The sequence below is a fragment of the Tachypleus tridentatus genome, chromosome 1 (genome assembly GCF_004210375.1).
Source record: "Tachypleus tridentatus isolate NWPU-2018 chromosome 1, ASM421037v1, whole genome shotgun sequence".
Classification (NCBI taxonomy): Eukaryota; Metazoa; Arthropoda; class Merostomata; order Xiphosura; family Limulidae; genus Tachypleus; species Tachypleus tridentatus.
The window spans coordinates 167,230,351-167,245,571 of record NC_134825.1 but is presented as its reverse complement, the minus strand read 5'-3'; the positions used below and the strand labels follow the sequence as shown (position 1 = coordinate 167,245,571).

General features: G+C 31.0%; 1 protein-coding gene across 1 annotated transcript in view; it reads left to right on the top strand.

Annotated features, from left to right (window-relative positions):
- Positions 1–14,883, top strand: part of LOC143233435 (polypyrimidine tract-binding protein 1-like) — a 78,222-nt gene extending 63,339 nt beyond the window's left edge. Inside the window, exons 13-18 of the mRNA XM_076469679.1 lie at positions 8,685–8,702; positions 8,772–8,794; positions 10,452–10,570; positions 11,854–11,934; positions 12,566–12,629; positions 13,082–14,883. Of these exons, the coding sequence (XP_076325794.1) occupies positions 8,685–8,702; positions 8,772–8,794; positions 10,452–10,570; positions 11,854–11,934; positions 12,566–12,629; positions 13,082–13,180 (404 nt within the window). The 3' untranslated portion in view covers positions 13,181–14,883. The remainder of the gene's footprint in view (positions 1–8,684; positions 8,703–8,771; positions 8,795–10,451; positions 10,571–11,853; positions 11,935–12,565; positions 12,630–13,081) is intronic.
- Positions 14,884–15,221: the final 338 nt, after the last annotated feature.

Genomic DNA, 15,221 nt, shown 5'->3' with positions numbered 1-15,221 from the left:
ACTGTTTACTAACCAGTAGAGGTGTTTATCTAATACACAGTTTGTTGTTCTTAACAATCACTTTAGTATAGACTGTTACTAACCAGTAGAGGTGTTTATCTAATACACAGTTTGTTGTTCTTCTTAACAATCACTTTAGTATAGACTGTTACTAACCAGTAGAGGTGTTTATCTAATACACAGTTTGTTCTTCTTAACAATCACTTTAATATAGACTGTTACTAACCAGTAGAGGTGTTTATCTAATACACAGTTTGTTGTTCTTAACAATCACTTTAGTATAGACTGTTACTAACCAGTAGAGGTGTTTATCTAATACACAGTTTGTTGTTCTTCTTAACAATCACTTTAGTATAGACTGTTACTAACCAGTAGAGGTGTTTATCTAATACACAGTTTGTTGTTCTTCTTAACAATCACTTTAGTATAGACTGTTACTAACCAGTAGAGGTGTTTATCTAATACACAGTTTGTTGTTCTTCTTAACAATCACTTTAGTATAGACTGTTTACTAACCAGTAGAGGTGTTTATCTAATACACAGTTTGTTGTTCTTAACAATCACTTTAGTATAGACTGTTACTAACCAGTAGAGGTGTTTATCTAATACACAGTTTGTTGTTCTTAACAATCACTTTAGTATAGACTGTTACTAACCAGTAGAGGTGTTTATCTAATACACAGTTTGTTGTTCTTCTTAACAATCACTTTAGTATAGACTATTTACTAACCAGTAGAGGTGTTTATCTAATACACAGTTTGTTGTTCTTCTTAACAATCACTTTAGTATAGACTGTTACTAACCAGTAGAGGTGTTTATCTAATACACAGTTTGTTGTTCTTAACAATCACTTTAGTATAGACTGTTACTAACCAGTAGAGGTGTTTTATCTAATACACAGTTTGTTGTTCTTCTTAACAATCACTTTAGTATAGACTGTTACTAACCAGTAGAGGTGTTTATCTAATACACAGTTTGTTGTTCTTAACAATCACTTTAGTATAGACTGTTACTAACCAGTAGAGGTGTTTATCTAATACACAGTTTGTTGTTCTTCTTAACAATCACTTTAGGTATAGACTGTTACTAACCAGTAGAGGTGTTTATCTAATACACAGTTTGTTGTTCTTCTTAACAATCACTTTAGTATAGACTGTTACCAACCAGTAGAGGTGTTTATCTAATACACAGTTTGTTGTTCTTCTTAACAATCACTTTAGTATAGACTGTTTACTAACCAGTAGAGGTGTTTATCTAATACACAGTTTGTTGTTCTTCTTAACAATCACTTTAGTATAGACTGTTACTAACCAGTAGAGGTGTTTATCTAATACACAGTTTGTTGTTCTTCTTAACAATCACTTTAGTATAGACTGTTACTAACCAGTAGAGGTGTTTATCTAATACACAGTTTGTTGTTCTTAACAATCACTTTTAGTATAGACTGTTACTAACCAGTAGAGGTGTGCTTATCTAATACACAGTTTGTTGTTCTTCTTAACAATCACTTTAGTATGACTGTTACTAACCAGTAGAGGTGTGTTTATCTAATACACAGTTTGTTGTTCTTAACAATCACTTTAATATAGACTGTTACTAACCAGTAGAGGTGTTTATCTAATACACAGTTTGTTGTTCTTAACAATCACTTTAATATAGACTGTTACTAACCAGTAGAGGTGTTTATCTAATACACAGTTTGTTGTTCTTAACAATCACTTTAGTATAGACTGTTACTAACCAGTAGAGGTGTTTATCTAATACACAGTTTGTTGTTCTTCTTAACAATCACTTTAGTATAGACTGTTACTAACCAGTAGAGGTGTTTATCTAATACACAGTTTGTTGTTCTTCTTAACAATCACTTTAGTATAGACTGTTACTAACCAGTAGAGGTGTTTATCTAATACACAGTTTGTTGTTCTTAACAATCACTTTAGTATAGACTGTTACTAACCAGTAGAGGTGTTTATCTAATACACAGTTTGTTGTTCTTAACAATCACTTTAGTATAGACTGTTACTAACCAGTAGAGGTGTTTCTATCTAATACACAGTTTGTTGTTCTTAACAATCATTCTTATATAGTTTATCTAATACACAGTTTGTTGTTTAATGCTTAACAATCACTTTTAGTATGAACTGTTACTAGCGCCAATTTTGGGTGTTTATCTAATACACAGTTTGTTGTTCTTCACCAACAATCACTTTTAGTATAGGCTTTATTTACCCCAACACAGTATAAACAAAAGTAGGACTTTTCTAATACACAGTTTGTTGTTCTTAACAATCTTTCTATAGTATAGAGGTGTTACTAATCAGTAGAGTGTTTATCTAATACACAGTTTGTTGTTCTTCTTAACAATCACTTTAGTATAGACTGTTACTAACCAGTAGAGGTGTTTTATCTAATACACAGTTTGTTGTTATTCTTAACAATCACTTTTAGTATAGACTGTTACTAACCAGTAGAGGTGTTTATCTAATACACAGTTTGTTTTCTTCTTCTTTAACAATCACTTTGATAGACTGTTACCAACCAGTAGAGGTGTTTATCTAATACACAGTTTGTTGTTCTTTTAACAATCACTTTAGTATAGACTGTTACTAACCAGTAGAGTGTTTATCTAATACACAGTTTGTTCTTTCTTAACAATCACTTTAGTATAGACTGTTACTAACCAGTAGAGGTGTTTATCTAATACACAGTTTGTTGTTCTTCTTAACAATCACTTTAGTATAGACTGTTACTAACCAGTAGAGGTGTTTATCTAATACACAGTTTGTTGTTGTTAACAATCACTTTAATATAGACTGTTACTAACCAGTAGAGGTGTACTTATCTATTAATAACAGTTTGTTGTTCTTCTTAACAATCACTTTAGTATAGACTGTTACTAACCAGTAGAGGTGTTTATCTAATACACAGTTTGTTGTTCTTAACAATCACTTTAGTATAGACTGTTACCAACCAGTAGAGGTGTTTATCTAATACACAGTTTGTTGTTCTTCTTAACAATCACTTTTAGTATAGACTGTTACTAACCAGTAGAGGTGTTTATCTAATACACAGTTTGTTGTTCTTCTTAACAATCACTTTAGTATAGACTGTTACTAACCAGTAGAGGTGTTTATCTAATACACAGTTTGTTGTTCTTCTTAACAGTCACTATAGTATAGACTGTTACTAACCAGTAGAGGTGTTTATCTAATACACAGTTTGTTGTTCTTAACAATCACTTTAGTATAGACTGTTACCAACCAGTAGAGGTGTTTATCTAATACACAGTTTGTTGTTCTTAACAGTCACTTTAGTATAGACTGTTACTAACCAGTAGAGGTGTTTATCTAATACACAGTTTGTTGTTCTTAACAATCACTTTAGTATAGACTGTTACTAACCAGTAGAGGTGTTTATCTAATACACAGTTTGTTGTTCTTCTTACTGCAGTCACTTTTAGTATAGACTGTTACTAACCAGTAGAGGTGTTTATCTAATACACAGTTTGTTGTTCTTAAGAATCACTTTAGTATAGACTGTTACTAACCAGTAGAGGTGCTTATCTAATACACAGTTTGTTGTTCTTCTTAACAGTCACTATAGTATAGACTGTTACAACCAGTAGAGTGTTTATCTAATACACAGTTTTGTTCTTCTTAACAATCACTTTAGTATAGACTGTTACCTAACCAGTAGAGGTGCTTATCTAATACACAGTTTGTTGTTCTTCTTAACAATCACTATAGTATAGACTGTTACTAACCAGTAGAGGTGTTTATCTAATACACAGTTTGTTGTTCTTAAGAATCACTTTAGTATAGACTGTTACTAACCAGTAGAGGTGTTATCTAATACACAGTTTGTTGTTCTTCTTAACAATCACTTTAGTATAGACTGTTACTAACCAGTAGAGGTGTTTATCTAATACACAGTTTGTTGTTCTTCTTAACAATCACTTTAGTATAGACTGTTACTAACCAGTACAGAGGTGTTTATCTAATACACAGTTTGTTGTTCTTAACAATCACTTTAATATAGACTGTTACTAACCAGTAGAGGTGTTTATCTAATACACAGTTTGTTGTTCTTAACAATCACTTTAGTATAGACTGTTACCAACCAGTAGAGGTGTTTATCTAATACACAGTTTGTTGTTCTTTAACAATCACTTTAGTATAGACTGTTACTAACCAGTAGAGGTGTTTATCTAATACACAGTTTTTGTTCTTCTTAACAATCACTTTAGTATAGACTGTTACTAACCAGTACAGGTGTTTTATCTAATACACAGTTTTACTGTTCTTCTTCTTAACAATCACTTTAGTATAGACTGTTACTAACCAGTAGAGGTGTTTATCTAATACACAGTTTGTTGTTCTTCTTAACAATCACTATAGTATAGACTGTTACTAACCAGTAGAGGTGTTTATCTAATACACAGTTTGTTGTTCTTAAGAATCACTTTAATATAGACTGTTACTAACCAGTAGAGGTGTTTATCTAATACACAGTTTGTTGTTCTTCTTAACAATCACTTTAGTATAGACTGTTACTAACCAGTAGAGGTGTTTATCTAATACACAGTTTGTTGTTCTTAACAATCACTTTAGTATAGACTGTTACTAACCAGTAGAGGTGTTTATCTAATATACACAGTTTGTTGTTCTTAACAATCACTTTAGTATAGACTGTTACTAACCAGTAGAGGTGTTTATCTAATACACAGTTTGTTGTTCTTAACAATCACTTTAGTATAGACTGTTACTAACCAGTAGAGGTGTTTATCTAATACACAGTTTGTTGTTCTTAACAATCACTTTAGTATAGACTGTTACTAACCAGTAGAGGTGTTTATCTAATACACAGTTTGTTCTTCTTCTTAACAATCACTTTAGTATAGACTGTTACTAACCAGTAGAGGTGTTTATCTAATACACAGTTTGTTGTTCTTAACAATCACTTTAGTATAGACTGTTACTAACCAGTAGAGGTGTTTATCTAATACACAGTTTGTTGTTCTTCTTAACAATCACTTTCGTATAGACTGTTACTAACCAGTAGAGGTGATTATCTAATACACAGTTTGTTGTTCTTAACAATCACTTTAGTATAGACTGTTACTAACCAGTAGAGTGTGTTTATCTAATACACAGTTTGTTGTTCTTAACAATCACTTTAATATAGACTGTTACTAACCAGTAGAGGTGTTTATCTAATACATAGTTTGTTGTTCTTAACAATCACTTTAGTATAGACTGTTACTAACCAGTAGAGGTGTTTATCTAATACACAGTTTGTTCTTCTTAACAATCACTTTGGTATAGACTGTTACTAACCAGTAGAGGTGTTTATCTAATACACAGTTTGTTGTTCTTAACAATCACTTTGGTATAGACTGTTACTAATCAGTAGAGGTGTTTATCTAATACACAGTTTGTTGTTCTTAACAATCACTTTGGTATAGACTGTTAGTAATCAGTAGAGGTGTTTATCTAATACACAGTTTACTGTTCTTCTTAACAATCACTATAGTATAGACTGTTACTAACCAGTAGAGGTGTTTATCTAATACACAGTTTACTGTTCTTCTTAACAATCACTTTAGTATAGACTGTTACTAACCAGTAGAGGTGTTTATCTAATACACAGTTTGTTGTTCTTAACAATCACTTTAGTATAGACTGTTACTAACCAGTAGAGGTGTTTATCTAATACACAGTTATTGTTCTTCCTAACAATCACTTTAGTATAGACTGTTACTAACCAGTAGAGGTGTTTATCTAATACACAGTTTGTTGTTCTTAACAATCACTTTAGTATAGACTGTTAGTAACCAGTAGAGGTGTTTATCTAATACACAGTTTGTTGTTCTTAACAATCACTTTAGTATAGACTGTTACTAACCAGTAGAGGTGTTTATCTAATACACAGTTTACTGTTCTTCTTAACAATCACTTTAGTATAGACTGTTACTAACCAGTAGAGGTGTTTATCTAATACACAGTTTACTGTTCTTCTTAACAATCACTTTAGTATAGACTGTTACTAACCAGTAGAGGTGTTTATCTAATACACAGTTTACTGTTCTTCTTAACAATCACTTTAGTATAGACTGTTACTAACCAGTAGAGGTGTTTATCTAATACACAGTTTGTTGTTCTTAACAATCACTTTAGTATAGACTGTTACTAACCAGTAGAGGTGTTTATCTAATACACAGTTTGTTGTTCTTAAGAATCACTATAGTATAGACTGTTACTAACCGGTAGAGGTGTTTATCAAATACACAGTTTGTTGTTCTTCTTAACAATCACTATAGTATAGACTGTTACTAACCAGTAGAGGTGTTTATCTAATACACAGTTTGTTGTTCTTAACAATCACTTTAGTATAGACTGTTACTAACCAGTAGAGGTGTTTATCTAATACACAGTTTGTTCTTCTTAACAATCACTTTAGTATAGACTGTTACTAATCAGTAGAGGTGTTTATCTAATACACAGTTTGTTGTTCTTAACAATCACTTTAATATAGACTGTTACTAACCAGTAGAGGGTGTTTATCTAATACACAGTTTGTTGTTCTTCTTAACAATCACTTTAATATAGACTGTTACTAACCAGTAGAGGTGTTTATCTAATACACAGTTTGTTGTTCTTTTTAACAATCACTTTAGTATAGACTGTTACTAACCAGTAGAGGTGTTTATCTAATACACAGTTTGTTGTTCTTAACAATCACTTTAATATAGACTGTTACTAACCAGTAGAGGTGTTTATCTAATACACAGTTTGTTGTTCTTCTTAACAATCACTTTAATATAGACTGTTTACTAACCAGTAGAGGTGTTTATCTAATACACAGTTTGTTGTTCTTAACAATCACTATAGTATAGACTGTTACTAACCAGTAGAGGTGTTTATCTAATACACAGTTTGTTCTTCTTAACAATCACTTTAGTATAGACTGTTACTAACCAGTAGAGGTGTTTATCTAATACACAGTTTGTTGTTCTTAACAATCACTTTAATATAGACTGTTACTAACCAGTAGAGGTGTTTATCTAATACACAGTTTGTTGTTCTTCTTAACAATCACTTTAGTATAGACTGTTACTAACCAGTAGAGGTGTTTATCTAATACACAGTTTGTTGTTCTTAACAATCACTTTAATATAGACTGTTACTAACCAGTAGAGGTGTTTATCTAATACACAGTTTGTTGTTCTTCTTAACAATCACTTTAGTATAGACTGTTACTAACCAGTAGAGGTGTTTATCTAATACACAGTTTGTTGTTCTTAACAATCACTTTAATATAGACTGTTACTAACCAGTAGAGGTGTTTATCTAATACACAGTTTGTTGTTCTTCTTAACAATCACTTTAGTATAGACTGTTACTAACCAGTAGAGGTGTTTATCTAATACACAGTTTGTTGTTCTTCTTAACAATCACTTTAGTATAGACTGTTACTAACCAGTAGAGGTGTTTATCTAATACACAGTTTGTTGTTCTTCTTAACAATCACTATAGTATAGACTGTTACTAACCAGTAGAGGTGTTTATCTAATACACAGTTTGTTGTTCTTAACAATCACTTTAATATAGACTGTTACTAACCAGTAGAGGTGTTTATCTAATACACAGTTTGTTGTTCTTCTTAACAATCACTTTAGTATAGACTGTTACTAACCAGTAGAGGTGTTTATCTAATACACAGTTTGTTGTTCTTCTTAACAATCACTTTAGTATAGACTGTTACTAACCAGTAGAGGTGTTTATCTAATACACAGTTTGTTGTTTTGCTAACAATCACTTTAGTATAGACTGTTACTATCCAGTAGAGGTGTTTATCTAATACCCAGTTTGTTGTTCTTGCTAACAATCACTTTAGTATAGACTGTTACTAACCAGTAGAGGTGTTTATCTAATACACAGTTTGTTGTTCTTAACAATCACTTTGGTGTAGACTATTACTAACCAGTAAAGGTGTTTATCTAATACACAGTTTGCTGTTCTTAACAATCACTATAGTATCTAACAGTAGGGTGTTTATCTAATACAGTTTGTTGTTCTTAACACTTTGGTATAGACTGTTACTAACCAGTAGAGGTGTTTATCTAATACAGTTTCTTGTTCTTAAGAATCACTATAGTATAGACTGTTACTAACCAGTAGAGGTGTTTATCTAATACACAGTTTGTTGTTCTTCTTAACAATCACTTTCGTATAGACTGTTAACCAGTAGAGGTGTTTATCTAATACACAGTTTGTTGTTCTTCTTAACAATCACTTTAATATAGACTGTTACTAACCAGTAGAGGTGTTTATCTAATACACAGTTTGTTGTTCTTAACAATCACTTTAGTATAGACTGTTACTACCAGTAGAGGTGTTTATCTAATACACAGTTTGTTGTTCTTCTTAACAATCACTTTGGTATAGACTGTTTTCCCACCAGTAGGGGTGTTTATCTAATACACAGTTTGTTGTTCTTAACAATCACTTTGGTATAGACTGTTACTAACCAGTAGAGGTGTTTATCTAATACACGGTTTGTTCTGTTCTTCTTAACAATCACTTTGTTTAACAATGTCGTTTTTATATATATACATTTTGTTCTTCCCTCAGTTTAATATTTTATATGTAAAATTATTGTCATGTTCTCTTTTTTCTTTGTAGCAATGACACACCTGGACTAAAGGAAATCTTGAGTATTTGGAACAACAGATCAGAGTAACACCAGTCAAAAACTGTAAGGTTGTCCAGTATGCCGAGAAGAAGGACAGCCAGTAAAGACATTAACGTTTTTGTTTGTTTTTTTTTCTGTAAAGACTAATAATATATCTTACAGCCAACATAGCCATTAATATCAAGGTTCATTTTTATTTGAATTTTGCTATTCAAGAGAGAATAAACAAGGGATGGTTTGGATTCTTTAACATTTTCAAGGGGAAATAGCTAGAAAAGTTCTACAAGTTCTGCTTTGAAATTACAACAATCTAAATACTCTTCAAACAAGAGCCTACTGGGATCTTTTGTGACATCTTGTTAGGCAAGTCTGTGCTTCATATAAACATATAATAATGTTTTGTTAAATTTAATCTTCAGCTTTATACATCATTGAAAGAAATATGTGATAAATGTGCCTCAATATTCTGTTGTCAGACTTTAATTGGTTGTTTAATGATGTACAGTATTGTGTTGTTGTTTTTAGCAGAAATGGTAATACATAGATCCCGGATGTAGTTTGGATTTTTTTTTTCCTGTTTTTGTCATTTTATATGATTGAATTAACTGAAGTATAATCTGAAAAAATAATGAAACTATTATATATAATGTGTTAGTTTGTAAAACTAGGTACATATAAGTCAAGAGTTGGTATCACTTTCATTGTGATATGTAAAATATTTGATTTGCAGTGAATTTTTATAATTTTAGAGATTTTTAAATCATGTGTAATGTTTCACATTGCTTAAAATTATGTACTTGTGATATGATTTAAGAAGAAATTTTGTTTATGTAGGATACCAACAGCTCCAGTTTCTTTTAAAATTTGAAGCACTTCATTATACATTAATCATAAATTTTCACGCTATCCCAATTTACACAAGTAGAGGTTAAAGTGCACATGTCATGACCTGTCACATGGTTTCATTCACCCTGGTAAAATGTATTTGATATTAGTGTTATCTATTATTCATTTTACTTTAGATTGCTGATTTAGCACAGTTGGTGGTGAGTACCACATACAGTGTGGAAGGATACTGAAAAACTGTAAATACGTTTTGTAGGTTCTAGAGGTTATGCAAATACAACATGCAAAACTCTATGATCGACAAAAGTATTTTTATTCTTCATGTAAACATTATCTTGCACTCTTTGTTTTAAAAACAGAGCTACAGTGGGTTTCCTGCTGTGTCTACTGCAGGAAATAAGACCCCAGATTTTAGCATTGTAAGTCCAGAAATTTGCTGTCCCACCATTGGACATTTGTATTCCAACCTGTTAGATTCCAAGCCAGGCTCATTTTGTCAATTCACAGACACATCTTGAATACGAATAACTTTGTAACTACTCTTCTGATGTTTTGTGTGTGGCAGATTTATGGATTTTACTAAATGTTTGCCACATTTCATACATATTTACATAATAAAATCAGAATCATAGTCAGGTTTCCTTCTCCAATATGTGTTTGATCCAGCAGACTAATCCCCTCTACCTTCAGCAAGGAAAGACTTACAGACTCGAGTTCAATAAATGAAAGCATTAATTGATTGAATGTTAGGCTTTACCACATAATTATATGCACATAACTTTACATCATAAATATGTTATGATGGCATGTACAGAACAGTTAAGGTTTAGCTGCGTTAGTGTAAGTCTATCTTGATGACTTCATACAAAGCAAGATGAAAGTTTATCCAGATTTTATCCTCTGTGTACCAGGATGCTGGATTGACCAAAGATTTTACTAGTTCCCCTCTGCATCGTTTCAAAAAGCCAGGGTCGAAAAACTACCAGAACATCTACCCTCCCACTGCCACTCTCCACTTGTCCAATATACCGTAGGTGCTTTTGTTTTCTTGTTCATTGGAAATTAGCTCTTGTACCATGTAAATATTATATTATCAGCCAATTATATGGAATTGATTGCATGTATTTATGTAGTATTGTTCTTTTAAATTATTTTGTAAAAATAATTCAAATTTTAGTCCACTTAAGAACAACAAATTAGTTTATTTCTCCCTTTCTACAAACTGCCTTTACTTGTACAGCACAGTAACTTGCAGACTTAAGTTTACAAGTGACATTCAAATGAAAACATCGCACTAATGATACAAGGACTGAAGTGAAACATAGTAGTGAAATTTTGCTACTACTTTATTGAATAACTGAATATATATTGTCACTAGCAATGGTCTAAGTACTTCACTGATGCTCGTTCAGTCTTCTAGTAACTAACTGATTCTCATATTTATAATTAATCTTTGCTCTAGATATTTCTAAAACCTATTTGATTATTACAATCAGCACCTTTATCTCGCAAACAAATTACAACATTAAAAATTTAGCTTATAAAATTTTGTTTTATTTATTAGAATTTTTGTGGAATCACAAGTTTTGAATCGCATCAAGTATAATAATACTTTTACGTTTTCACTCAAGCGTGGGACCTATTGGTCCATCTCTGTTGTTCCATTTTCTAAACTAAACTAAAACTGTTAATAAATTAATTTTAAAGAATCTTAAAGTCAGTCTTTATCATCTGTATATTTATCAAGCTTTCTATTAAACTCACTTAAATTTACTGCCTCCACAATATCTATAGGCAACCTATTTTTAAAATAGCTTTTTGTTTGCTTGATTTGTTACAGAATTAAAATTTTTTGTCCCAACAAGTAAGTCTTTATACAATACTTACTGGTTCAAAAGATTAAAAAACTAACCATCACGATTCACTGTGGTCTCAGAAATAAACCTGAAATACCTACCCTAAAGTAGATGTGTAATTTGAAACAGTTACAGAAAAGTGTGTACCTTAGAAGAGTACCCTGTAAGTTCTAAAGGAAAAGGTAGTTAAAGGGTATAATCTCATACTTCCTGTGAATAATCTATCTATTCAATACATGTGGTTAAGAAACAGTACTAAAAACACACTGTGTTATTTAGATTAAATGGTGAGAACTTTATTCCTTACCAGTGGTCACAAATATAACCGATACATTAATGTATAATAAAAGTACTTTTCACAAACAACTTGGACTAATGAACTTTAAACAACTCTGTTTAATAATTTTTTAGTAGTGTAATAATAATTATTTCATGAAATAATTTGATTTGTTTAAAGGCCTAATATTACTGAAGAAGAGATCAGAGATGCCTTTACTAGTAAAACAGGAGGTAGTGTTGTAGCCTTCAAGTTTTTCCCGTAAGTACACTTTGGTCATTTTTTTCATTGTGTTTGAATTAAAGTAAAATTTAGTTGTTTTTATATAGGAGAAAAAACATTAACTTTGATTTGATTTGCATATTCCTGATTGTTGTCTCCTTGATAAGTAAGCTTGTTGTAAATGTTCCACATACTGTATCATTTGAACTGTCTGAAGTCCACATTTGAAACGTAGGGTGCTTGAAAAGTCCAAAATGTGCGAGTTATATTTGAAATCTAGAGTTTTAACCGTTATGTTAATAAATTGAGATGAAACATTTTGGAAGATGCATGTTCTTCAATATAGTAATTGTTTTGTCATTTGTTATTAATTAGTGTGGTCCAACTATTTTTCCCACACAGCTTGTTTCTATCACTGTCATGTGATGTAACTTTTGAATAAATACAAATAAGTGCTCTTGATGTTTAATATGCAAAAGGTCCTGTCTGCAACTGTTACCATGTTTGTGGAATTTAAAAAAACAAAATTAAAATATAAAAATATATTGTAGTGCATTTTTCTCTTACCTTTTAAGCAGCTGAAAAGCATTCATAACCATGGAACAGGTTTTACTATAATGATTTGATTATTCTGCACTTTGTGAAAGTTGAAATTCATCTAATATTACAGTAAAGACCCCAAGATGGCTCTCATCCAGATGAAGTCACTAGAAGAAGCTGTTACTGCTTTGATAGTAAGTTTCACTTCATTATAAACAAAATAATGGTTAATATAAACATTTTTTTTCTTGAAAGTGTGATTTCTGTGACAGCAAAATCTGTTTAGTTGTTATTACAACTTCATTTCTGTATTGCTAACATAGCATTTTGTTTTACTTCAGTATACATGTATCGATTGTAATTTTGCTTTGATTTTAGCTGCAAATAATTTAGAATTCTTTGGAGAGAAGTGCTAATGTATTTTAAAACAATAATAACAACCAAATGCACAGCTTCCATCGTATGCATGGTTTAGAGTTAAACAGAGTTCAATATTATTGCCATAAAAGTGGTCCAGTGCAGCTGCTTGTCTTACTATGTTTTGAGATTTTAAAACTGTGAAAATAATGCTTTACTGCCTAAACCTTGTCTTAAGAATTTATACTCAGGAGTTTATTATTTAAAGTTTTGATTTTTCTTACCACAGAAAATGCACAACCACCAACTTAGTGAATCCAACCACTTAAGAGTGTCCTTTCCAAGTCGACAATCTAAACTGAAGTTCAAGGTTTTCAGAACAAAATAGATAAAAAAGATTGACTGACCAACTCGCTGTCCACGCTATGGGAAAGAATGTTGTTAATGTCGTCACTGTGATACAAGGAAGCTTGGAAAAGAATAATAAAACCTCTGGAATGAGAGTAAACCAGAGTGTTGGAGGTTATCTAAAGATCTGGTTTTGTAAATGAGCATACCAGCCTGAATACCTCGTTGAAATTGGAAAAATTTATTCTAAGTTAATATAACCTAACTGACTTGTTTTATAATCAGCAGTCCATCATCATTACAAGGTTTATTAGAAATTAAACTGTTTTAAGTTTCTCACAAGATACAATACAAGATTATTAACTTTGTTAAATAGAAAAGTTTGAAATTCTTACCAGTTAAGACATTTATATGACAAAACATTTGAAATAACTGTTTTCATTACGCTGTCGTTACTACGCTTTGATAAGCTGTCTTCAGTATCACAGTCGCTTCTTTACTATATAAGACTACTGTAGTGTGTGCTTGTGTTGTTTTCAATGGACCTTTATATATATATATTGTATTTTTGCAAGCTTATTCAATATAATACTTGTAGTAGTGGGTGCAAAATTTCATATTTGTAAATCTAATCTATTTTTGCATATTCATCTGCTATCATTCTATAATACGATGTGGGAAAGAAACCAAGTAATGTATTTGTTGTTACGAAGAATAGTAAATAGAATATTTTGTGGTTTGGTTGTTTTATGCTTCAAATGAAAAAAACCAAAACGGTTTTGTAAGTTTTCAATATTCTGTCCATTCTGTAACCAACTTGCATGTTTAAAAGAGAATTATAACTACTGTTGTCGCTTTTCCCACTTCTTTAAACATTTTTGACAATTATAAATTTAGTGATAAAAAAAACAAACTAATGTAGCAGAACCTGTTGTTAGCGTATTGTTATCGTACTGTTTTATTTTTCGAAGAAAGTTATATAAGTTGTTGTTAACTGAAAGTAGTGTTGTGAAAATCTGATTGCTTTACTTTTATTATATAAGAAGGGACCAGAAGGTTACAAAGACATGAATACAACCTTTTATATTTTTATTTATTTATAATTGGAATTGTGAGCATGGATGGTCTATCTCCAATAACGATCATGTAGTTTTGTTGCTTAGAAATATTATGACTTAATAAGTAATAATTCGTACACCATTCTCATTAAAAAAAAGTTCTTTATCTCAACTGTATTTTCTTTTCAACTCGAACAGACTGTTTGTTGAACAACAAAATAGCAGGTGATTCTGAATCTCGGCTGAATTATCCCATTTGACTGGTTTAATAGTGGCATGCATATCCCACAAAACATATCTGTTGAACTTCTAACAATAAAACAGGATTATATGTATGCATGCAAATTTTAATTGGTATATTTAGGTTTGGTAAAACATATTTGTTTTGGAAATGTGCCTTTAAATATTAAAACTGATACAGGTGACAACAAAAGTTTTAAATTTTTTGGTGACCATGGAATCTTATTTTGAAAAATGTTTACCAGAAAGTTTTGTCTTTAGATATAATGAAATTATAAATTTACATGACAAAGTTGAGGTCATTTGGCAGGGTAACTATCCGTCATATTTCTGTGCCTCGTGTTCACAGGTGCTGTTTGTTAGCACAAAACCTCTGATGATTGGAACTCTTTTCATATCATAGTGTAAATGTTAAAGGTGAAGAAAATGTTTTACAGTACCTCAATGTATTTGGGTTGAGCTGTTTTAGCCATGATCTAACTGTAACAACACAGACATAAGTACACACACACACACATATATATATACACACACACACTTGTAGTGTTTTTTTAACGTAGGACCTGGCTGTAATAGTACATTTTCAATAGTTTTAATAATGTACGTCATTCAAAACTAATAATCAGTCAAATGAAATATTGCATGCTCTTCTTGACTAATGTTTATTTCTTGTTGTTTTTCATAAAACAAAATCTCCAAGTGGTAATTTACCCAAGATAATGCATTTATTTTATTACATAAATATGAAGTTTCAAAAGTTATCAAATGCTGTACTCTATTCAG